At 33.3% G+C, this 26,531-nt stretch overlaps 1 protein-coding gene across 2 annotated transcripts in view; it reads left to right on the forward strand.

The window, feature by feature from the left end:
• CDIN1 (CDAN1 interacting nuclease 1) overlaps window positions 1-26,531 on the forward strand; it is a 124,607-nt gene that overhangs the window by 49,962 nt on the left and 48,114 nt on the right. For both annotated transcript variants that reach the window (XM_039705465.1, XM_039705466.1), the window contains 5 exons: window positions 1,058-1,137; window positions 1,493-1,542; window positions 4,664-4,731; window positions 9,734-9,799; window positions 12,112-12,217. In XM_039705465.1, the coding sequence (XP_039561399.1) occupies window positions 1,058-1,137; window positions 1,493-1,542; window positions 4,664-4,731; window positions 9,734-9,799; window positions 12,112-12,217 (370 nt within the window). The remainder of the gene's footprint in view (window positions 1-1,057; window positions 1,138-1,492; window positions 1,543-4,663; window positions 4,732-9,733; window positions 9,800-12,111; window positions 12,218-26,531) is intronic.

Here is a 26,531-nt window from a genome sequence, read left to right on the forward strand (position 1 = left end):
CTCTGTCAATCTTTTCACAGTGTCAACTGAGTCTTTTGATTCAGTTGCTGAAGACCATGACAAGGGTTAGGCTCTGAGTTGGGGCAAAACAGATGAAGAACAGGAAATGAGTAGTTTTTCATTTTGTTTACAGGACTGAAGCACACACAGGTTAAAGTCATGCAGGAAATCTTTGGCAAAGTGGGGAACCTTGCTGGTCTCAAACCTGATCTACATAAAGATTCAATGATGTAAATACACCACCAGCTGAGCTCCATCAGAGGTTCTTCCCAGAGGCAGCATTTGCAGTGTTGACTTTTCTCTGAGAAATTTTAAAATATTTGATGTCTTTAGAAGGTATTTTTCTAGAATAAAGTCTTTCCACTGCGATTAGTAATTAACTGGTATTTGTAACTACCCGGTCTAAGCACATGGAGAGAAAACAATGCCAAGGACTGGTAAGACTGTATTTGAAAATAAACTAAAGGTGTCTCCTGTTTTACCTTATTTTTTCATTGTAGTATCAATATCAGCAAGTAAAAAAATGATAGGTGCTAAAATTAGCTTCTTATTTCTTTTGACTTACATTTTTACATTTCAAAAAAGCAGAGAAAGCCTTTTCCCAGCTCTTTAATGCACTCAGAAAAATGTGTCAGCACTTAATAAGTAAATACTTGAATTTGGAAACTAATAGATTGGAATCATGAAGTCCTTAAGATGTTTCATAAAGGCTGTTTAGAATTTTTACATATCTTCTAATAGGATATTAAGGTTACTTTAAGTTACACTTACTGTATACTAAGCAGTTTCCTTAGAAGCTGTATGTGCTTCTAAAGCACAAACTGTCCAGTAGAACTAAGTAAGTAAGGGCCCGTTCTCACCTTGGGCTGATAAAATCCTTTGGTGGTTCAAGACTTCAGAGATAATTGCATCAGAATGGGTAAGTACTTATGAATTTGTAAGTTTGTATTTGCTGAGTGGATAATTTTCAAAATTATTAATATCATCAATGTTTTTATTAATAAAGTGTAACTGGGCTAACAGGTTTTTTGTATGTTTTTAATTTTTATTTCTCTAGCCTCCAAAACTCTTATTAATAGCATGCTACGGGACCCTTCTCAGATTCCAGATGGAGTGCTAGCAAATCAAGTCTATCAGGTATTAATCACACTTGTTTTGTTTGGTTTGGGTTTTTTTTTCCTGTGGCAATTCTGTTATCTGCCTAGCAGAGTAAAAGATTTTAAACCTCATTTAATTACTGTCATCATAAACTATCAGTGAGGTCAGAGTGCACTATAAATGGCAGTGCAATATTTGTGAGGGGAGCATTTCACTTTTTAATAGCTTGCTTTTATAGTGAATAAAAGCATGCAGTTTTTGTTTTCTGTGATTAAATCTGAACAGCATCTGATAGCCTTTTTGAGGAAAAGTAATTACTGTTTTTAAGATACTCTTTAACTATAATGGTTTTGTAGTTGCCCATCAGTATACTACTTCTCTTATTTGTCTGCAGTGTACTGTGAATGACTGTTGTTATGGACCACTGGTGGACTGCATCAAACAGTATCCTTTCTCATAAAATTTTAGGTGCACAATTGATGAGCTTAGACTGTGTGGAAGAGATGTGTCTAGCTTTAACCTGACATAAAGTTCTGCTTCACAAAACACATTTCATACTCCTCTCTTTTACATTCAGTCAGCTAGAGGGTCACTGCAGAGCTTTCTCTGAACTAACAAATATCAGATGGACCATGGGAAGATGTCAGTTTCCTGGTTACACATTCATGTCTATGCCTGATTGAACCTCTTTGGTTTTGATTAGTTGAAATGCATATCTTGTTTTTGCTTAAGACTAAGTGACCATGCTTTGAGTGGTGGAGTTGGACTAGATGATCGCTGGAGATACCTCCTAATCTCAGTTATTTTGTGATGAAATTAATAAGTTTCATACATAGTCTTCTACATTATGGCTTTGCTTTTTTATGAATATGAGTTTTAACTGAAATTTTTTCAAGTGCAGTTCAGGTGTGAATGACTGATTAGTATTTTTAAACTCCTGTCTGACACTCCAGTGCAGTTCTTTTATTTTCTCTTCTTCTTAAAGGAGATGTAGCTGTAGTAAAAAAACCTTATATATCCTGAATTTTCAGGAATACTTTTTTTGCAGTGTTGAAATAGTTACATGCTTTGAGTGGTGGAGTTGGACTAGATGATCGCTGGAGATACCTCCTAATCTCAGTTATTTTGTGATGAAATTAATAAGTTTCATACATAGTCTTCTACATTATGGCTTTGCTTTTTTATGAATATGAGTTTTAACTGAAATTTTTTCAAGTGCAGTTCAGGTGTGAATGACTGTATTTTTAAACTCCTGTCTGACACTCCAGTGCAGTTCTTTTATTTTCTCTTCTTCTTAAAGGAGATTTAGCTGTAGTAAAAAAAACCTTATATATCCTGAATTTTCAGGAATATTTTTTTTGCAGTGTTCGAGAGCCATATGGTGTGTACACTGAGGGAACTCCACGTGGCACTGAGTCTTCCAGACTAAGATTATGATTTGGTAGGAATGATCACTAAGAACCCAAATCTATTTTAATAAAATCCTGCAGGAGCAGGTCTTCTGTTTCAGTCTGCAGTCAAAGGAAAACTTTCAAAATCATGGCCTGCTGTCACTGAGCAAGCTTCTAAGGCAGATCTTTCCCAAGTCCTAGAGAATCCTTGCGTAAATCTCTTCATGCAGTTTGGGGGAAAATCTTGGATTCGCTGTACAGGTGCAAGATAGAAAAGCCGCAGTGATGTTTAGTTATTAATGAAAACCAGTACTTCGTGTAGTTGTGATACACATGATTGTCACTCCTTAAAAATACTTACTTTCTGCTAGAAACAATTTTGTCTACTACATCCTCTGCCCCGTCCCCATTAATTTTAACAGCAACAGGATAGAGTTCTAATTGTCTTTGTATTTTGTGCTTTTAATTGTAATTTTAAATATTCATTGAGACTATCTTCATGATTAAACAAAGTGCTCTGAAAGTGGATTAATCTAATAAGCCACACATTATAAAGGGTTGTTGATCACTGGTTTTCATATCCAAAATTTTGAGATTAATATTTTGAGCAATCTGGCTGTAGTTTTATGAAACTACCAAGTTTAAAAGTAACAAAGACACGTATGTAGAATTATGGACCATTTTAAAGACTTATTTGCCTGCAGTCTAGAAAAGATTTTTATATCCTCCTCATATTCTGGCTCAAATTGGTTGTTGAATATGCAGTGACATCAATGAGAGTAATGAGGAGTTCTTCAATTCCATTTGGTACAGAAAAGTTTAATACTAAGCTGTGTGAGTGCATTACTGTAAGTATGTTGCTGAATTAGATGTTAATTTTGAGGTGCATAAAATAGTTAAAAATCAATTTAAAGTTAAGGTTTTAAAAGCATAATGTCTTCTGAAGGATTGCATATTGATTTTAAATATAACTATCTAATTGTATATGCATGGACCAAAGTATGAAGTCAACCTCTTTGTAAATGCCAAGAGGCTATTTTTCAGTAATAGTTCAGATGCTTACGGGAAACTAGGCTGCTAGATTGCATGAGTAGAAAATGGCTTGTGATGTTATTTACAAGTTTTGCCCCATGGTCATTGCCATACATCAATAACAGGTATTATTATAGACTAAGTGTTTTTGCTTATGATGCATTGTAAATTCTGTTTGCAGTATTTTTCTTACTTTTTTGCCATTCTTCATTTGTCCCTTTTGTTCTGAAATTGCTAGTAGAGTTTAACATAATACATAGTTTCAATTGATATAAGCTGTATGTACATATGAAGTGATTCCATAGAATTATTTCTTTGCTATTCAGTATGAAGGGTTCATATAAGTTAATTACTTAACCGTAATAGTAAAATGATCTGTAGTTTAAGTTTTAAGAAGTTACTTTAAACAGAATTTGGAGCTTAACTGCTTTTAACATTAGATCTTTTGTCATATTATTCCATAGGATTCTTCTTAAAAGCTTCCAGAATAGAACTTTGACCTCCAGGAGGATATATTAAAAATGCTTAATATGGTGATTTTTTTACATATTTCAATGAATAGCACATTGGATCAACAGGCTGTCAGTGAAGTGAAAAGGACATCACTATAAAATATGATTTCATCTTTTCCTAACATTAGTTCATGCTTCTGAAAAATCAATTGAAAGGATTTTTTTTTACAGGAAGATGTTTTTCAGATAAATGTAGTACCTATCAATTTCAGAATATAAAGAAAGAAAACCAGTTTGTTTCATCCTGTGCTGGACTGGAGAATTGGTTACTATTCAGTAAAGTGGAGCTTTAAAGGTATTTTACTGCATGTTTTAAGATCACACTGTCTTTTATATTTAGAAGAATAAACAGTATGGAATGAAAAATGGAAATACTGCCCTTAAATATACTGAATAAATATGGTCAAATGGGTCGTAATTCTATAAAGTGTATGCTGTTGGTACAATATCTGATTTTTGCAAAGTTGTGTATGCTTCTAAAAATCAGTATAAGGATTTTCAAAACTTAGAGTTCATATCACTGGTCACTTCTGAAATGCAGATGAAGGCAAATAAATTCTACCTATGATGTTTCTATGAAGCTGCTTCTTTTCCAAAGTAATCTTCCAGTTCTTAACCTAAAGCTACCAGTGCTATTGGGCATGAGCACGAAGTCTTGCTGCGAGAAATGCTTTTGGAAAAAAATCTCTCTTTCATAGGTAAGAATCTGTAGTAGAGGCTATCCAGTGAATTCTTAACTTCAGAGATGTTGGTAACTGTTTACCTAGGATAAAATTCAGCCCAAATGCTCCTTATATTAGATAGTAAAGGAAGAGTAAAATATGATTGATGCTATATATGTTATCTTTTATTGATTTAGAACTGAGCAGGAACTCAGTTACCTAATACCCTATATATACAGCACATGCACAGGCTTGCAATTAATATTTTATAGAATAAGTAGCTGAAAAAAATGCTTTAATATCTGCTGTAGTATTACTTTTGGTGTCATGAGATATTAGCCATAATCCAGGCCTTATGAGATTTAGGAAGAAGCATATGAAATATTAGCTTCAGAATGCTTTATGTATTAAAGAACTGCTAGAAGATTCACTCATTTACCTTGCTGTGCAGTTTCTACTGGATTTTTTGCCCCCTACTTCCCAATCAATGCAGTTACTCTTTTTTACACCCCCAATTTTTAACGTTATTTTAAGGATTAATTAGTTAGGAAGCTACTTCCATTTTTTTCTTTTAGCTGCAGTATCTTTCTTTTACATAAGTGCCATTGAAACAAAGATTAATGTTTAAAGTATCCATTCTGTAAATGTGATCACAAACAGTGACTTCTTAAATCTTGGATTCCGTATGTGATGAGACGACAGTGAAGTGAAATGCTTGCTTCTGTTAGTGGTTGAGCATTGTACTAAATTTGTGTGAATTTTTCTAGGTTTACCTTGAGCTATGATCTCTCCTGAAGCTATATCAGGTTAAGATTTTGGAAACCTTAAACAAATTTAAGAAGTTAGAAAGTGTTATTAAGCTTTTTAAGAGATTTGTTCATCTGATTTAGGAACAGAATTAGTGTGCTCTATTATTTTAGAGAAAAATGAAAAAAGGACAGGATTAACTATCACATACAATCTTGCAAGTGGCACTATGAAAATAAAAAGAGGCAGATTTTCTTATTTCACTGTAAGAGCATAGATACAGGTAATAGGCTTAAGCTGTAATTGCAGAGATGATGGCAAGTTAAAATACCAAACAGTTCTAGGAACAATAAGTATAAAACAAACTGCCAGGAAAGGTTGTGGAATCACCTTCAATGAAAAATTCAAGGCTGGATTTGACACTCATCTATCAAAGCTGGTAATGAAATCAATCCCATCACAATACAAGGGAATGGACTGGATTGCTCACTAAGGGATCCTCAACCCAACGAAGTATCATTTTATTTGGCTTGTGTAAGCTTAAGCAGTATAAAAATCACATTTAAATTTTACTGTTTCCTGACTTTGGATAAGGATAAATGTTTTCTTTAGAAATTAGCTCCAAGAAATTTGTGCTATTGAATTAAAACATCTAGAATAGGTTAACTTGTTAGAATATGAAGATAGAAATGAGAGAGCTTAATTTGTTGTTCATATTTTTTATATATAGTGAAATATTGTTTAGTCATGATTTAAGATATGTTAATATTTGCATTTATTACGTCTGTGATCATGGATGTATTTCAGATTTTAGACGTGTTTGGAATATTCTTAAAAAAACCCTTTTCCCAAGTATCTGTAAGATGATCCCTACCAAGTCCATTGCAATACAACCTTTCCTTTCTGAAAAACTAGTTCCAAAACTGCTTGAGGAAAACACCAGAAAAACAGAAGACATGCCAGTATTTCCCATAGGTCTACAAATTCAGGCTTTGTTGTATAATTCTTCATTTCTGTTTTGAAGAAGGCTTATGATTTATATGGCTTATGGCTTGTAATTCCATTACTTTTTAACACATTTCAAAGAAACAGAAATTTTGCAATTGCAGTTCCCATAGGAGGGTACTATCCCACTGTACTGTCCTTCTAGAATAGTGAGGGGGTTTGTATCAGATGTGTTCACCTGGGAAACAGGAGAGGAAAGTACAGTCAAAGGATGCAGTGAATATGAAGTGCCTCAGTATAGTCTTAGAGCATGAAGCAGCTTTTTAGGTTCTGGACAGAATTTGTCTGTTTCTAGAGCAGTTGGGTTTCAAAGCCTACAGATCAGAAGAAACACCTTCAGGCTCACCCAGAATTGACTGGAAACCTATACACAATAATGGGGATTACATTTTCTTATTCCATTCATCATGAAAAGTGCTTCATATACCATGTCCTCTTTTCAGCAAAAACACAGCTCTCCAGTCTTTATCGCTTGGTCTGAGATTAAAGTGATCAGTAGAAGTATTTTATGAAAACAGGCTCACAGCTTCACATGCCATACTGAAATGCCAGGTGCTTCTAAGTTCTGTATAGGATTTTTATTTTTGTATCTTTATCATGAATATGTTAGGAAAGCTTTTAGATATATGGGGAGATACTGAGCTTTATCCTCCCTTGGTTCCCACCAGTGGATATAAATCATGAAATCTGATCAGTGTTTTCTGCTGTAATCTTAAATTTGCAGTTGTAGCTCATTCATGCATCAGCAGAGGAGGGCTAGTATAAGAACAATGGTGTGTTAAATGGTTCTGATTGAGTGTGACATTATGGTAAAGATGAAGCTGCAGTTTTGTTGAAAATCTAAATTAATGGGGTATCTGTTGACAAACTACTTATTAGGGCTGTTTCCACATAATTTTCAGACCTGAGGATTTATAAATGTAACTGTCAAAACTGCTGTGGGCTGGCTTTCAAGCAGTTACTGAATTATTTTTTAATACATGATAGAGTCTAAAGACCTTTTGAGGTGCAGAATGCTGCCTCTGTAGCATATCTGGGCTGAAAAGCTAGTACTTCTTTTTGATGGTGTTATGGTTTAAAACAAAAATTTTATGGTGATTGTGAGGAGTTTCGGTAATTATTTCTTCCCCAGAGTTATAAAGCTTCAAAACACTTGGAGAAATAGTAATGCAAAGTTCTGTTTCTTGACATGATACATACATCAATAATAAACATGGTTTTTAATATGTTTTCCAGTGTTATCACAGTATGGAATGCTAGGGGAAACCACATGAAGACATGTAGAACCAGATATAAAACAAAAACCATGTTTTTTTCCAAGCCATTTAGTATTAAAATATTTTTAAAGTAATCAGGCACCCTTGAAAAAAATAATCTTCTGAAGAATATTAAAAGTAATGCTGATGCAGATTCCATTTCAGAAACCTGCCATGTTGACCTATGAAACATGTGTTTACATCTGTTTTGGTTTTCAGTAAGTTTTTTTAAGGTGCATTTCCCTTATTTTGTGGTACTAGCATTTGTTAGATGTGAAAAGACTGACCTTTCCATTGCTATTGCTCTTAAATGAACAAAATTTCAGCTGGAACATCCTGTTGTCTATGCTAGATTATTTTAAGCAATTAAGAGCAGGTTGCATTTAACTAGATTTGGATAAAATTATTTTGTTGGTTTTTTAAAATAAGGATTAAAAGATTGCATAGAACATTAATTCATTTTTATGTTATGGCATAAAACTTTCTATTCAGAGGTTCTGTTAAATTAGAATCTTCTTGATCTTTGCATCATTTATCTGTATACATGACAATCTAAGTTTCAAAAAAATATTCAAAAACCAAGCCTGTCTCCAAATCCTATAAATGTTTTTCATTATCTTATCATGGATAATGAACTGTTACATTGCAAAGACTTCTCTTTAGTATAGTCTATTTATAGTGAAGAAATGCTCTCAAAATTTAAAAAATATATATAGTACCATTCAAAAAGAATAAACAGCTATTGCAATTTACTCTGACATGAATGTTCAGCTTTCCAAATTTACTTCTGTCCCACTTTCAGAATTGGTTCACTGTATAGAATACTTCAGAGATATATTCTTCAATGAAAAAGAGTGGGAGGGTTTGATTTTGGCAATATTACAGTATTTTGATTTCTAAGTTAGTATGTTTTTCTTGTCATTAAAATGTTACTTGGACTCAAACTGCTGACCTTTCAGGATTTGCACAAAGTATTCAAAAACTGAGTTCTGAACATTGGCCATGAAACTACTGTCCTAACCTGATAAATGGATTGGAAATAAGCTACCCAACAGTGAGAATGGACCATTAATTTTAATCAAAGGTGATGTAGAAAGGCGAATGGGATGCATGACAATGTCAACAGCCCAGTAGGTGTTAAGGGGCTACACAGCCTTACTTGTTACTAGGTAGTGCCATTAGTTGAGCTTGGGTGAAGACAGAAAGCCATGCCTGGAATTGAATGACCAGGTCACTCCAAATTCTAATGGAGAAATGGTTTTTCAGTAATACCGATGTAATGGTATCAGAAATCAAGGACAATAGTTTAAAAATTTTAAAGGGTGGTGTGAGATTTTTTCCTATGTTTTTCCTTTTTTTTTTTTAAGGGAGCTTCTTTTGCCTTTTGCAGTTTTGTCTTGCTCACTCATTATTATTTCTTGAAATACTCATCTCCGATATTTTTAAGCTGTAAAGTTGTAGACATAATGTTAGCAAAATGTCTAAATCTTTCTATGTTCAGAAACTGGAAAAATTCTACAGAATCCATAATGCAAGAGAAACTAAAATTATGGCTCTTCTTTACTTTAATAAATTTCTGGGAGAGAAGGATTTTCTTGCTCTTTTTCTTTAACAACTTTATGCTAACATTAAAAATAAAACCAAGGCAGCAGTGACACTATATCTACATTTGTGGTGTTGGTAGGATTAATCTTAACACATTCAAAGGTGGAGAGACTCTTCTTTCAATCAGTGAATATACCTCTTTATTTTGAATATTTGGAGGTTATAAAATACTGTATGACAGCTTGAATTAATGATGTTTATAATGAAGACATAAAAATGCAGGGATGACAAAGAAGCATTTTTATATCCATGCTTCAGGTTTTCTACAAAGGTTCATTTAATCTGACACAGCATTGCATGCATAAGAAAGATATGTATGACTGCATTAGTAATTCTTGCACTCTTATTTAGAATAAAATTAATTATGCTGCTGTCTACTTAATGGAATAGTTTTATAAACAGTAGTTCTTATTTTCTATGTACAGCTGAAGATCAGCTTCGTGCAAAGGGTTATGACAAAACGCCAGACTTTATTTTAGAAGTGCCAGTAGGTAAGTCTTTTAAAAGAATTTTTATTATTTTGTGTAGAAGTACTCATGCTAAAATATTATGGCTACTTAAGTGAAGCATATTCTAGGATACTGCAAATAAGTCTCTTCAGGAGTTACCGAATAATTCTAAGAACTTCTAGTCTGAGTCAGAGAGGTTTGATCCTAAACAGTGTTACCCAGTGTTTCTTCTTTAGTCTCTGCATGTTTTTATCTCATTATCAAAATAAAATTTAAAAAAGCAACAGTAAAAACCCCCAAATCTCTGCTCCTCTAATGTATTCTACCCACTGCCTTTCTCAACTAAACTCTGAAATAATCTGTTCAAAGTAGTCTTAAGATTATTACATTACACCTGTAGGTCATTGCATAAAGGTTTGTCATTGTGCAGTTATTCTTTTTCCACCACTTTGCATCCAAATACAACTCTGCAGTTCTTTACTGTTTTTTATAAGCCTGAATAGCAAAAAAGAATAAGGTAAAAAAGTAAGTATAAAGGTCATGTTAAAGTTCATCTGCCTTTTCTGGTCTTGAGGCCATGTGACAGCACTTGAATATCAGCAAGGAGGGAGAATCCACAACCTTTGTAGGTAACGTGTGCCTGTGCCCAGGCACTCTCATAGTGAAGAAGTGGTTGCTGATGTTCAGGTGGAGCCTCCTGTTTGTAAGTTTTTACCCATTGCCTCTGGTCCTGTTACTGGACACCACTGGAAAGAGCCTACCTCCCTCTTTACCTGCTCTTCAGAAAGTTGTATACATTAGTAAGATTGCCCAGTAATGTGGAGCATAATAAACACAGTACCTACTTGGTGTTAAGGGTACCCATTTTTATATTGGAAATATGAGATTATGTTGCACCTATTCAGGATCCTGATCAAAAGGAAACTAGAAGAGCAACTATTTTTTTTTTTTTTTATTCTTGAGAAAGGAAACTAGGGAACAGCCAAAATAATTATTTTTGTATTATTATCCTACTAGAAAGGTTAAAAGTAGTCATTAATTAATTTGCATAGAATTGTCTCAAATTCAAATAATAATAGTGCATTACTTCTTTCAAATGACTATACTCACTTAAGACTTACAGGAAATCAGAAATGTTCTACCTGTTGTCTGACCTGAACTAAGGTATAGCAATCCTTGTATTCTTTTCTTCATGACCTAGTACAAGCCTAGGAAAGGCAGATATTTCTCAGAAGTAGCATCTGAGCTGATTATACCTCAGCTTTTATATCTCCTGGGCTCCTGGGGGTGGGGAAAGATGTAGTAGTGTAGGCCTACACAAGTTAACTGGGTTACTGATAGCAGGGTAGTGGTGGCACACAGAGCTTAGTGTGGTGACTTCATGAGTTATTTTCCTAGATTCCCTGAGTAATTTTGCCATCTGTGGTCAATCATTTTCTGCTACAGCCTCTTGTAATCTTTCTGTATAGTGCTTCTATGTTTGCATGTTCTCTGAAAGCCTCATTCCAAATCTTAAATTTAGGCTAAGGCATCATGGTTGTGGATATTGTAGGTAACTGAAAATAAAGGTAACATTTTTTAAGATCTTAACAATGACACCCAAAAACACCTTTTTGGAGAAATAATGGTCTCTTAGAGTGAATCTCATTGTTTCTTCAGCAAAATTACATTGTCAGTTTCAGAGAGGACATTCCTTCTTCAAAAAAAATGATGATTTTATTAATATTAGTAGTTCACTCCTCCAAGAAATGAGAAAAGACATGAACCAAAGCAAATACCAAATCATAGAAAGAAACAGGAATTCAAAATCACATTTTTTCACATAAGCCTTCTTACTCCTAACTTCTTTCTAATGAAGCATTGCTGGTTTTACAAAAGAAAGGAAGCAGACACATGTCCAGGATAAATTTCTTTCCCTTTCTTATACCTTCCATTCTGGATTGGTGGCAAGTGTCTTTCTTTAGCAGCTTAGCTAACTGTTTTTATCATTCAGCAGAAGTTTCCAATTTCTTACCTGACAACTACCTTCCAACAAAGTAAGGGTAGTAGAAGAATATAACTGCTTCTTAGTCTAATCTCTTTTTCTTTACATTCTCTTTAGAATAAATACAGATATGTGGAACAGGGTGTAATTAAACTGAAATTCATGTTATTATCTGTTAACAGTATTTTCTGGTATTTTTAAATGCCCTGTGTACATATATGAAAGATAATTTTTACAAATATGTAACGTGTTTGCAAGCATGAATTATGTGGTAGATTGTGGAGTAAACAGAATGTTGTTCCCTAGCACAGTCTTAGAGGCTGTTGAGTATGATTTTTAGAATTCAGTTTATTTTCTACTGTTGTCCTAGCTGTCGAAGGACACATAATTCACTGGATTGAAAGCAAAGCCTCATTTGGTGATGAAAGTAGCCACCAAGCCCACTTGCAAGACCAGTTTTGGAGCTACTGGAACAGGTACATTTCTGTTCTTTTTCCTAATAGATAAATAGGACTTCATTTTAAAAAGAAGTTATTAGATACAGCACTACTGATTCTACATGTTACTAATCTGGCATTTTGAATGTCATTAATTAGCATTTCAGGTTGGTGTACTGAAATATTTATGGAAAATGAGATGTTAATTGTTAATGTGCAGCAAATATATATGGTGATTTTAAAGTGATGCTAAATGACAGAGTAAGTTATTTGGGTACAGAAGTTATATGTCAGTTTTTCAATACCTGACTTAAAAAGAAGATTTTGCTGTAACATTTTGGAATATGTGCAAAGTAACAAATTTGTTAAAAAAATCTTCCCAGTGTAACCAAGTGGAGTTTGTGTATAAAGGACATTATTGCTCATTGTCATTGTAAGTAGGACAGTACTGTTTCACAGTGGTTATTTATTAATAAAGTATTTCCTTTGTATATTAGAAGCAATAATTACAATTATCTTCAAGTTGAAAATGTAGTAAGTATTTGCAGGATAAAGGGGGAAATAAGTTGTGCTAGACAGAATTTTGTGGCGTGTTGATAGTATTGGTGTAAAGATATTTTCTTTTAAATATGGTTAAAATACTTCTGCTTAATTGTTCTAAAAGTCATTATTGTGTATATTTATAAATCTTTCCATGGTACTAGACACATCCTTACTGGAGGAATTTTTCCCAAAAAATATTAAACACAGTGCTTCATCTTCAATGCCAGTTTTCTATGTATTAGAACCCTAAGTAAATTAAAGGCAAAGTGAGGCAAATTAAAATTTTAATAACAGATTTTTTAAAGCAAAAATTTAGAAGTCTTCTTAGTGTCTATAAGAGACCATCAGAGGGATAGTGGAGAACATGGCACAAGTGTGTGCACATGCAGCAGAAAGGGGGTGTGTGCCAGTATCAGAGACTAGTCTGGCGACCATTAGTATTTCAGCTGAATGTGAAAATAACTTGCATTGCCTTTGAAAATACCTTAAAAGCAGGTTCAGTAGAAAGCAGCTAGAAAGGGAAACCAGACATTGTTAATAACATCATCAAAGTGCAGAATTATGCTCTGCAGCAACATTCTTGATTGATACGAAAAGGACCTGCTCTTAACTTGACAATCCCAGAAAGCAGAGAATTGGAAAATTTGAATCAAGCTAATGGGAAACTTGGAAGGCTGTCAATTGTTGGATGAAGATATTATGCTCTAGAAGAGTTGTAGAAAATAAAAGTGTTGTAAAACACTGGAGATAAAGCTTAGAAATTTGAGTATGTACAATATCTAGACAAATGGTGAGAATGGCAGGAAAGATTGTGATGCAAACAGTGCTGAACTGCACATCAGTGTAAAGGAAATGGAGCTGCTCAGGCTGGGAGAAGACCATTAGATGTACTGGAATACTTTCTCAGTGTAAAGGGTATGTTTGAAGGTGCCTCCAAGAAGTGAATTTTAAACTGATAACTTGAGTATAAAAATACTAAGTTGAGATATGGTGAAACTTGCATTGACAGGTAGAATGAAGGCACTGATCCAGTTGTTGTTTACAATAAAATTGCCATCACAGTTTCTTTTTTGCTTTTTTTTTTGTGCTATGGAGTGTCTATCCACATTTTACCATAAAACATTTGAGAATAGTGTGTACCATTTGCATCTGACATTTCCAAAGGAAACTTCTCTTCTGCTTCTATCAAGAAACCAAGTCATTGCTAACTTCATTTTAATTTTGACGTTCCCCAATTAATAATTCAACTTCAAAAATAGAATAACATCTCTCACTGTGCTGTTAGTCAAGTATCTTCAATGTTGCAAAAGCTAGACTGGAATGATACGTGACCAATAAAACATTTCGGAAGTAGTTTTGAGATTTTTCTAAATCTACTGTTATAGCTGTTTGTATTGGAAACAACTACAAAAATGGTTGATTCTTAAATATAGTCAATTTACATTCATATAAAGGAAACTAGAACTCTCCATAGTAAGATAAGATACACCCTAAATTGAAAATTTAGGTTAATTATGGAAATTAGACAGATTTCTGTGGGGATTTTTTTAAAGAATAAATCCTGTTAGTTTTAATTTTGGTACTGCTTGGCCAAGCTGACCTCTAGAGCCACATCTTCTGAAATGAGTTCTGAATTACTGTAGTTTCTAATATAATGGTATTTGTGTTAATGAGCACATGTTGACAGATTAGGTTGCATGTAGGTTAGCCAGTTAACTTTCATTGGTCTCTGGAACTATTTATATAAAAGAACACAGGTGTAACTGCACAAACCGTGAACCAATTCTGTATTATTTACAGAGGTCTCTCAAGAGACAACCAGATTCTCACTGCACCTTTGTGTCTCACTTCCTCTTGAAAGAGAAATTATTTGGAGAACAAGCATGAGTTTACAATAGAGATGCTATGGCACTCAAGTAATAGTTTAGGTTTTTTAAACCTTACCCACTGGCTGAACTTAAAGCAGAAATTAAATTCAAGAGAAAATCTGTATCACCTGTTAGATGTGGATAGAAGCGCGAATCTAGATATTTTGAAAGGAGTGAAGGTGAGAGGATTTAGACCTTTTCTGTTCAGCTTTTTTATTGCTTATCTAAAAATTCTGAGTCAAACTGGAAAAGTTTCTGTGTTCTTTTATCACATGTCACAGATGTAAGATGAATTTTATTCAGAATCTGACTGAAAGCTTTGAACATAGCTGGGGCTTGTTTGCTGTTATGTGTGGATTTCATTAAATCCTGTACTTTGTGCTAACTAAATCTGTGAGTGTCTTAAATTGGTCTGTACTGACAGGAAAGAAATGGCACTTTCTCATTTAACAGAACAGCTCCCTAGATGCAGTCAACCATGTCTGTTCACCTCAGTGCAGAAGAACACCTTTTTATTACTCTGAGTTCTGCAGGGACAGCTTAGCAAGGTTTTTTATGGCTCATACATCAATGGTATTGTTAAGCAATTTTCAATTGCAGTGGTGCACTGCAACCTCATCTTCAAATTAAGCTTCACATTAAAAATGTACAAAGTGTACCTTGTGAGTGGATTTGCAGTTATAATTTAGGATGTTGTTTAGATATTGAGATTTTTTCAATAATAAAGAAACAGGTACAGGCAAGCTTGGTCTTGCATATTCCAAAGTTCATTTTGTAGCATTATATTTTAGGAAAAAAAGCTATTTTATATACTGGACAAACTTAGTATAAAGTGATTAATATACTTCCCTCAGTTTGTTTATTTCTCCAGAGCAGTGGCATCTACTGAGCAGACTGTAGCTTACACTGCCACTGGGTAAAGAAAGAAACTCCATGCACAAAATATAGTTGCTTTGTGCACCAGTAGTAGCTACCATACTTCTCATTTTCCACTGATCTACATTGGTGTATTTGTTGTAACTATGAGAGGAAAAGCTATTGAATGGTTAGTGTGACCAAAGGTAATTTGGAGAGCATGAACAGCAAGTTTCACAGATTGCATTTTAAAATGGGGTCTGTGAACATGTTGTGAATTATTTTAGGGTTTAGATGAATGTTGCTGTTTCTTTTTCTTTCCTCCATAATGTCTGGTTTTATAATTTTTTTTAAACTTAAATTAAAAATTGGAGTCCTAGCTGTAAAAGTCTGTTAGTCAGAGCTGACAGGCATGACTACTGTTTTCTAAGGATATACAGATCAGCAACACATGGTTCAAACAGTAATTAGTGGGTGCACTGTCAGTGACTTGCTGTAAGATATAAACTCAAATACAGCAATTTACATTTTCTGTCTTCTTCAAGCATGGCTAAGGCATATGTACAGTCTGGAATGTAATTTCTAGAGAGTCCCAGGAGGTAGCTTGACGTCATTATTAGCTAAAGAAACTTTACTACAGGTGAGGAAAAACGTAGGAAAATGTCATATTTGACACTGTTATTAAACTAAAGGCAATTTCACATAGTGAAAAATAAGCATTTCATCTTCTATTTGAATAAAAATGGTAAGTCATCTCTGTACTAAATTCTTTCCACCATTTGTTTGTGTTCTAAATGGTTAGTCCTGTGCTTCTGCTTTTTTGAAAGAATAAATAAAAACAAGTTTCCCATAAGTAATTTAAAATAGTAATCACACTTTTTGGAAGCCTAAATTCATGATTCATTATGTTGTTAATTGCTACATTATGCCTGATCTTGGGACTTCATAGCTATAAGTCATAGTAAAATTATTAAATTATCATAGAGCCCTGTCAATTAATAAAAGGGTATTTAATTCAGATAAGTGCAAACAGAAATGATGCAAAGGATTGTATTTCACAGCACAAACACAGATAATGTCTTCCTAGGTTTTTGTGAGAAAAGTGTTGCGTTCAAATTCATTTACAGTTGACAGTAAGGATGAATTCTATGTGAGCAAATTCTGAATCAGGAGATCCTAATTACAGGCATTTTTTGCAGTTCATCTCTTTAAATTGGTTTAACAGGTTACTGTGAAGATTGTTGAAGTAATAATTGTTGTCTGATTGTAGGTCGTAGGGGAAGAGGGAGATCTGCTGTGGGTTTGTGGATTTCTGTTCTATTAGCAAGTTTAGTATTCTTCAGTTACAGATGGTTTAAAAAATTGTTTCGGTGAGTTGAAAACCATTGTAACCACTTGACTTGGAAGAAATCTTGGGAGTTACAGTTGTCAAGTGGCTAGGAAAACTGTTCATGCATACCCAGTATCCAAAGCGGCCCAAACATAAAGAACTGAAAGGTCATTCTTCTTCTTGAAGTATGATGGTTTGTTGACATATTTTGACACACTGGTACAATGCTGAAAGGTTTTGACCTTACTGCAACACTGAGGGACTTTAGCTATCTAATGCTTGTAGATTTTCACACATGCTGTGTTTTGCTATGCTCCTTTTTCTCTCCCTTCTGGCTCCACTTGAATTACTAAATTAATCTTAAACAAAACTGGATGTAGATAGAAGAGAGAGTTTAGGGTGATTTTTACTGCTTAGGAATTTATATAGTAAGTTTCTTCAAAAGTAATTAACTTTTTTTTAAGCGAATTACTACGCCAACTTGCTAACCTTCAGCACTGAGTAAGATGTTTGTTTACAGACAAGAACTGAGAACCAAAGGCAGTGAAAAATACCATTTTCTACTATTTTTCAAGTAGAAAATGCAGTAGTGTACTTTGTGAAGATGATAAAATTCTGTGTTCTTCTGCAAGAACAACAGATACAAGTGTACATTCAAATATACATGCACAAACACATACAGAAGCTTGTCTCTGCACTTTGCATTCAGCCTATCTCCAATAGCATTTCATATTAATTATTTCTGTGTTTATTTAATGACACATGAACAGTATATGTATCTTATGAAAAATATATTTTTTACTCTGGCTCAAAAGTAATGCTATAAATAATGTTTAAATCTGTCATGCTCTCTTCAACTATGTGGTTGAAAAACAGAGCATGAAGACATTTTGACTGAGACCATGGCTTATGCATAAGATAAGTTAATTGTTTTTCTGAGTATTGTAGATTGTTTTATTTTGTATCAAAACTAATGTTTGTCAAAGCAAAGAAGGAACAGACCATATTTTATTAATATTATCATGTGTATTTGAGTGATTGATATTAAGTATATATTTTCATGCATTGTTCTCCTTAGGTATTGAAACTGGGATTTTCATCATAATTTAATGCTCTTATGTAAGCCTCTTTCACTACTAGATCGTTACATCCTGAACTTAAAAAATATTAAATGAAGCAGTATATGTCTTTGTTTACATTATTTTTCCCGTATATTTTTCTGTACTGTCTTAAATATTTTCTTGTCACAGGAAATTCATGTAGTTTAGATAGAGCGTTTTCAGCTTCCTTCCATATTACTGCAAGGCTTCAGCTCCAGTTCTCCTGGTATTTCTCATTCAGATTAGACAAGCATCTAAGTTTATGTACGATAAGACCTGACAGCATAGATCCTGCTATTCTTGCCAAAGGCCTGGTTGCACACACTCCACTATGTCAAGGAATGTCAACCCCCCACAGACCTTACCTTTCAGAATTCCTTGTAATTTTTAATTGACATTTACATCTGACATTTTCAATGTATCTTTTAGTGTTGGTTCTTTATTTACGTACTACTAGTTAAAACCAATCCAAAGCAAAAAGAATGCCTTCCTGTAAGCTATGATATCATATATTTTTTATTTAAGGTCAAGTTGCTGGGCTGAAACTCAAGAATGATCAGCTCCCTCTTCCTTTTTCTAACTCTGGAGGTGCTAGTCTAATCCGTTTCAAATGACAGTTGAAGAGGGTAATAGGCATCTAAAGTGAAATTTAACTCTTAGTACTCATAGACAAAGCATAAGTGTATAATTGTTACTGTTCATCACACACAGAAGGGATGCAGAGATTCCAAGGAAATTTTAAGAATACTAATAGAGACTTCCCTTTGAGTCAGGTACTTGAACACTGAAAGTGAAAATATTCATACCCGTATACATGTAAGATATTTCAAGAGCATAATATTGTGAAGTAAAACTGGCAAGTGTGTGATTTAGCTATATGTTGCAGTTGTTGTGCTTCTTTGCCTTCAGAAATCTCAAGTTTTTATTTGGGTTACAATGCTAAAAGCCTAATAAATTAGTTTGAGCATAATTATCCATCTACTGGAAGTTAGAATGAAGGACTACAGTTGATCATAAATGTCATAAAGCAAAAATAGTAGAAGCAGCATTTTGTCACAAATAATGCTGCTTTTCTTCTAATTAGTTAATTTACATTTTGCAAATTAAGGGCAAGATTCAGACAGAAGATAATCTAGTAGCATATCATAGCTTTACTGACCTATATTTGTATATGCCAAATTTAAGTTAATTAGAAATGTAGATGCTGTTTGTTTTATCTGTCAAAAAGCTCATGTTAAAATAAAATCTAGACACACTTTTTCCCCCAACATTTATCATCTAAATAATAGTCTTGCCAAGATGGCAGCCTCATAATAAACTCTTTTCAGTGGAGTGATGGGTAATGAAGCTTGCTTGTGAAGGCAGCGAAAAATGTTGTCTAGCCAAATGTGTGGATATGATGGCTAGAGAATCAGTGGACTTTCTCAGTCATCAATCTTTTTAGTAGCCTCTTACACATCTGAATATTTTGATAGATGATCTAATAATTGAGTTATCTATCTTTCTAACTATCAGAGTTGCATAAAAATTATTCTCACATGCTATTGAATATTATATATATTGAGCATGCAGTAAATTTTTCAAAAAAGGTCCACGAGGTGGAGGAATTTTGTTTGTCTTAAGCAGCCTTTAATATATTAAATGATAAATTACTATGTATAGAATAGTACAAAACTATATGTACTAATATAAGGAAAAATAAATAATGTCAATAGCTGATTACAGGTAGGACTCAGTAAATAAAGCATTTAAAAGCATGGGACTGATGAGGTTAGTGCACAATCTAAGTAATTTGAAGTACAAAATGAGTAGATTCAATAGTCCCTGGGCAGTTAATGGACAGGAATCACATTTCCACTCAGTTGCACAAATTCCTTGTGCCTAAATCTTGGCTTAAGGAAAAAGAAATACACTATGGTGTACCATGTTTCCATTTAGTATCTGTGAGAGCTCTGAGAGAGTTTCTTTTGATTAAAGATGAGACTGAAATGTATATATTGAAACTTCCTGCATTTTGTTTATTCTGAATGATTGTACAACATGGATTCCTGTTTCCAGAGCACAAGAATCTGCTTCCCTAGAACACTAATCTTGTGTTAATGGAGGCACTGAGGATATTGGCATAAGTTGTATTAAGCACATCATCAGATGTGTCTTACTAAAGCTTCTGAGTGGCAAAGTGCTTGTTGGTGTTGTATATTTTTTTAAATACTGCATTATACAATTCTTAACTTCAAATGCATTTCTGTTGGGTAAAAATTATTTTAACAATAAGAAATACATTGTTGCTTTAAGAATATTTTTCATTCAAATATATTTTTTCTGCCTCAGTACCACCAGTTTATGTTCAATTACATACTTTTGTAGAGACTGTAAAATGTTCCTTCTTGTAAATTCTTGAAAACTGTGTGATGGGGACTAATTTCTTAAATTATTTTCAGTTTTTTAGTATTTTGTTTGTTTCATGACTGTAGCAAGGTATAAACAAGTATGTTTGATGAATAGTTAGCAAAGAGGCTTTTCTTTCTCTGTTCAGAACTAGAGTGACTTTCTTGAGGATATCAAGAAGTTGCTCACTCATTTCAGAATTTTAATGGAAAAGTATCAGAGGGATTTTCTTTGTAGCGACTACGTATTTAAAGGAGTATGGGAAAGATGCATTTTAAAGATTTGCATGTTACCATCATTTGACAACACTTTGTGAAAGTGTCATTGAACCTCATGGGACTTTGCCTCTGCATATGGATCTGCACATTGAACAAACCTTGGGCTGTCTCACTGGCAGTGGTTGTGACTCTCATGCTCAATAAGCAAAATTCTTGATGTTTATTAGTTCTTCCTAAACATGCATAGTTTGGGTACACATAAAGCAAGACACTCAAGTAAGGTGACTTGAGTATCAAAAATGTTAAAGTTTCCAATAAAGTTTGATTCTGAAGTTCCACATTTATCTTGCAATATTGTGTCCCATTTGAGTAGCCTGCATTTTTGTTTTCAATAATGTTTAGATTGATTTTATGCAGTTTTAAGTTACATAGGAAGATGTTACAGAAGTATATTTTAAACCTAGAACTAAGGCATTAGAAAACAAGTTACAAAAAAAAAAATAAAGCTGACATTATTCTGTTTTATTACTTGTTGAATTCTAATAGAAGAAAGCTAAAAATGCTTCTGAATGAATAAATTCATAAGCAATTAACTGGAGTTTATCAAGATCAGTGTTATGTGGCTTCTTCTGCCCTTAAGTAAACTGGCAGTCATTCTAGTTAGCATTTGTAGCATTTCTACATACATATATATTCTACAGAGAACATATCAAGCTCCTAAGCATGCTCAGTGTGTTATATGCAGTTACGTGTATGTTTGTGTGTACACTTTATGAATGTTTAGATCTTTATTTAGGAAAAAGGTCTTCATTTCCCTCTTCTAATTTTAAGAGTAAGCATCTGTGTTCCTTCATTTGATTAGCATGCTCTCATCCATCACTAGTCTTTGATATGAACATCAGGAAATCATGTCCTTTTATTTTAATGATAAATGTGCCTTTGTCATGAATACTTACAGACATTCCAAGATTTACATCTGAATTGTCAAAGTGTAACTGCAGGCTTCTGTGTTGTTTGACATTATTAGTGAAATAAAGAACTTTCATTTTTTTTATTGATAGCCCTTAAATATTGACACTGCAAGGCTAAATTAATTGTGATGCTGCAAAAATTTTTCTTCATCCACTGTTTTTCTAAGATGTGTTGTTTATCAGCAAGAGACAATCAGCTGCATGAGAATCTCTGCAGACATTCCTATTTACATGTTCCAAACCTGTCTCTTCATGTTTCATTATTTAGGTCTGATGTCTAGTTAGCTCTTATCAAAACTAATACCATCTGAAGTACCAGGCTTCCGGTAGACACACAACCAACATAAAAATATCAGTCTCACTAACATTATTAAAGACAGGATCTCTTTAAACCTGGGCTTTGTTTCAGTGTCTAGATAATTTATATCTTGGAAGTTCATTTCAGAGAATAAATCACTGCTGTTTCAATAGATGAAATACATCTGCAATTATGTTCTGCATGTTTTTAATTTAAAAAATAGCACAAATACAAGTGTTTAGATTGAAGCTTTGGTACCATTCTTACTATGTCTTGATGCTATTAAGGCAGAAAGAGCTACTGTCTTCTTATTGTTGGAATAGTACAGTAAGTTAAAATGTTTTGTAAGACAAACACCTGGATATGATTTTATAATCTATTTTATCATCTATTTGTAGCAAAATTTTAATGTGTCAGGCAAATAGGTATTTTAATTTTAGTTCTTACAGAAACCTAGCGTTCCTTGAAATCTTTACACAGGATGAAACATTTTTTCCTCCTTTTTTCTGCTCTTTTATTTATTGTACTCTGAGTATATCATGGCTGAATTCATTTTGTGTTCTGAGTCCTGAAATTGTATTTTTGAAATGCATAGTTTCAAGATATTGCTATTTCTTATTATAATATTATATCTAAAGATTATAATATTGCTATTATAATCTTTAAAATTCACAAAATAGTTGAGAGAGGAATTTAGTGAGGAGTCCCACAAAATTATTTAAGGGCCCATGTCAGTTTATAATTGCAGTATTCTGTAATGCCATGTATACAATACACTGCAATAATTAGACTTTTTTCAACTTTTTTGTATTTTTTACCTCAGAAACGTTTGCAGCAACATTCCTTGTGTAGTCATTTTTTTAATTCCAAGCTTGTTTATGTTATAAAGTCATGTAAAATAGATAGTATTACTTTTACCCTTTTTTTTTTTTTTTTGGAAAGCGCTGCTTATTTTAAATAAATTCAAAGTACACATATTTCAGTCTTTCTGTGGAAGACTACTTTTGAAAGTACATTCTCATTTTCCTGCTTCAAAAGGAGAAATACCTTGGATCCTTTTCAACCCAGTCCAACAAAGTGAAGTGGTATTTTCTGGCATACGAAGGATGCCTGTGAGTTTTTGAGACACTAAAGCTGTAACCAAACTTGAAGAAGACAATGATGGCAATGAGCTTCTGTCCAGAGTTAATCAGCTGCAGAATTTGTAAACTGCATATGTGTCAAAGTTGAAAATGTTAGCACTCTGATAGAAGCTTGAAAAGGTTAGAGCTGATAAAAGCCATCAGCAGTTAAAGAAGGTGATTTATGGGAATGTAATGACACAAAATGCCTCATTTATCACTCATATATAGATAGGTTAAGGTTTCTGTGTCATACTTTAAAAACTTGACCACTTAGAATTGTCAAAATAGGTACTTAATTGCCCATCATACATTTCAGTTCAAATTTCCTTTGCTCGAATTTTGGTGATTTTACTGTTTTGCTATTCATATGGTTCTTTTTAAAGTCATTCATATTTCATATTTATTTCATATTTGTTTCAAATGGTATGCTCAGTCCTCTGTTAGAACTTTTATTAGGTAAAGCTGTTGATTTAAATGCTGTCCAAATCTTTTGTTGATTTACAATTTCATTCAGCTTAACTGTAAGGAAAATAACTGAAGGTTTCTTTTTCTTCTGTTCTATACCACTAATTCTCATCAAGAGTTTACAGCTTTCTAATTCAATCCTTACATTTCCTCTCCAAACTGAAATATGAGATTTAAAAGTGAATCCATCAACTGGTTTCCAGTTCCAGTCACTTAAGTTACTGTTTATCTCCATGCAAATTAAATTGAATCCAAAACTACCAGTACTGTTAAATGATCCTAAAACAAAATAAAAATGTTAAGAAAAATGCACAGTAGTATGCTACACTTTTACTGTCTTGATTTGAAGACAGCAGCAAGCAAGTCCCATAGATTTGAGACTGACTGGTTTTATTTTAACTGTCCACAATTTCATGATAGTGCTGTAAAAAAAGTAAATGCAAACATGGATAAATACTCATTAAGGTGTTATCTATAAGACAATAATTGTAAAATAAAGCAGCTACTCTAAAGACACTGTATTAATAGTAAAATACAGGTTCAACTGCCAAAAATACATACTGATAATAAAGTTTCTAAAGATTTGTTTTTCTTTATCTACTTAATCTTTTTAAACTATTTCATTCTCCTGTTTCCAGATCTTACACAGAAAATTCTGAACAGAATAATTTCAATTTTTAATATCAAAAAACTTACCTTTTTTGTTAGCTTTCACAATTTATGGCCCCAGTTGTATAGCATTCTGTTTGTTCAGCGATGACCTTCCAGGTTCGATTTAAAAAGAAGTCGGAAGCATTTGTCATGTCTGCTCGGTCTTGTCCAGAGGTACCTATTGTAATTATAAAGGACTAATAAGGTTGTTTATAATATAACAGTCTGACAACCCTAAAAAATCTTCTGCAGAGCAACTTCCCTTTTTTTTATTTTGTCCTTCTTAAGAGAATAAAACCTCCCTTACCTTCTTGCTCTGTGTTACACTGTATCTTTTAAAATTAAGATGAGAAAGCATAAAGAACTTAAGCCTTGGACAACTTAGTTTTAAAAGATAAGCTATATAATTTTCTCATTTGTAATGTCTTTTGGAAATACTCAGTAATAATGTGTCTATAGTAGTGTTGCACCCTATGTTTAATTGGTTTATATAGAGGTGATGATGATGAACTAGGAAGCACTGAATTTCTTTCACCATGTAACAAAAGAAACCCACTTATTATTGTCTTGCAAAAATATGTGATCCATTAATATGGTGGTCTCTGTTTCTTAGGAAAAAAATCCAAATTAAGACAATCCTATTTATTCTTTTATAAACATTAACATATTGCTGTAAGTGGGTGTTATTATAGTGGTATTTTTCATTATATATCAGGTTTTTTGCAATTGACTTATGGTCATTTTTCCCTTCCTATGCCTTTGTCTTGCTTCCTCTTTCCTTTTTCCTCCCCCATTTCAGCATCATCCAGCAACACCACTTCTTTTTATAGACATCTATATAAGGTAAACAAAAACCCAGTGGAATTTGAATGTTTGACAGAAATGTTTACCTCTCTTGTATGGTATGTAACAACACTGGAGTATTGTCAGGCTACCATACATCATTTAAATACCCTTAGACAGCAAAGGCAAAATCTTGACAATTCAGTAATCTCATCATGTGATTTCAATAAGGCCTTTTTTTCATATCTACAATTGAGACAAATTTATGTTGTGTGTATTTATGGTTGTTAAACTCAAAATTGTCTCATTTCATTAATTTTTAACATTGTGCTCTCTTAATGACTATGAAGAAATGTATTAAAATGCCTTAATTATAGGGCTAGAAGAAGAGAAAGCACAAGTCTTTTTAGCATATGATCTTTCAATTGCTCACTAAAGGATAAAGAGGGCATTCAAGCGTGGTTTAGATAACTGTCAGCAATAATAAAATGCAAGGTAGTTTGTAGAGCCTTTAAAGACCTTTCGGGGAAATAGATTTAATTAAAAAACAATAAAATGGACTTTTCATTTCAAAGAAATCCAAAATGTTATAAAATTTCAGGATGCTGTTGTATTAAGAGTAATGTATGTTTCCAAGGATAAGGAAAAATAACTGAAAATACTCTGCAGACCACAAAGCAGTGATAGCTTTATTTTATGTGTGTAAATGTATGTCCTTCAGCTTTTAAAACACAGACTATGAATAGCGCATTAGAGATATTTCTGAACTCTGAACTGTTTTCTGAATTGTGTCATTTTACCTGTTTTGGGTTCTTCTCATTTTAGCTTTTAATGAGAGTGGTTTTTAAAAAAGTATAAGGTGAATACTTAGCTTCTTAATGTAAAATGATGTTCTCATAATTACCCTCAGAACAATACAGTTCCTATAATGGCAGAAGTTCATTGCCTATTTCAGAGGCTGTAGGTTTCCATTCATCATAGTTGCCTGTCTTATATACTGTGGAAATACATTTCGAAGTGTATTTCTGATTTCTGCTTTTTTTCTTCTCACAGAATCAAAAATCACATTTGCTAGTAATGTTTTTGGCTAGGTGATGTGTTGAAAAGTTTATATAAGTGCTTATTCTGCATTACCAAGTTTTGTTTCTTCTGGCAAACTAAGAGCAACTTAACTTATATGTGATCAGCAGTAGTTTGTAAACAGACTGCTGGCTTCAAAAAGACTACTGTCTTTTAAAGTATTTGCACCTTTGCTGTGCAAAAGCCTCTTGCTTTCCTGAGGAAATTCCTGTAAGTTTTTTTCTCTCATTCTGGTGCATTTATTTTAATAGGTTTTAACCAGTTTGTTGTAGCCAAGTACCAAGCAAATCTGTAGGAAAGTTGCCTTTGTGTAGCAAGGCAACTTTATTTTACAGATAAATCAACTTCACAAAGTGTGTTTTCAGCAAGTGCTAAAACTCTCTCCATTTCTTAGTTAAAATTTCTAGCCCAAGTACATCATAAAACTTGTTCATCATGAAAATGGGACTTCAATATAGAGGGTCTTGTTATATCCTCTTGTACACTTAGTTTGGATTGTTAATTCATATCAGTGTTCACTTTGTCACTGACTGATCATAAAAATGGAAAACATCCCTCTTCTTGGAGCTGGTCATTTTTCTTTTAAGAAAAGTAAGTGTTTCTTTTCTGCTTGCTCACATACCTTGAACTGGAGCACAAATGAATGGCGCAGGCTCTGTAAAATAGCCTGGGCATGTGA

The sequence above is a fragment of the Passer montanus genome, unplaced genomic scaffold (genome assembly GCF_014805655.1).
Source record: "Passer montanus isolate IOZ18808 unplaced genomic scaffold, ASM1480565v1 scaffold18, whole genome shotgun sequence".
Taxonomy (NCBI): Eukaryota; Metazoa; Chordata; class Aves; order Passeriformes; family Passeridae; genus Passer; species Passer montanus.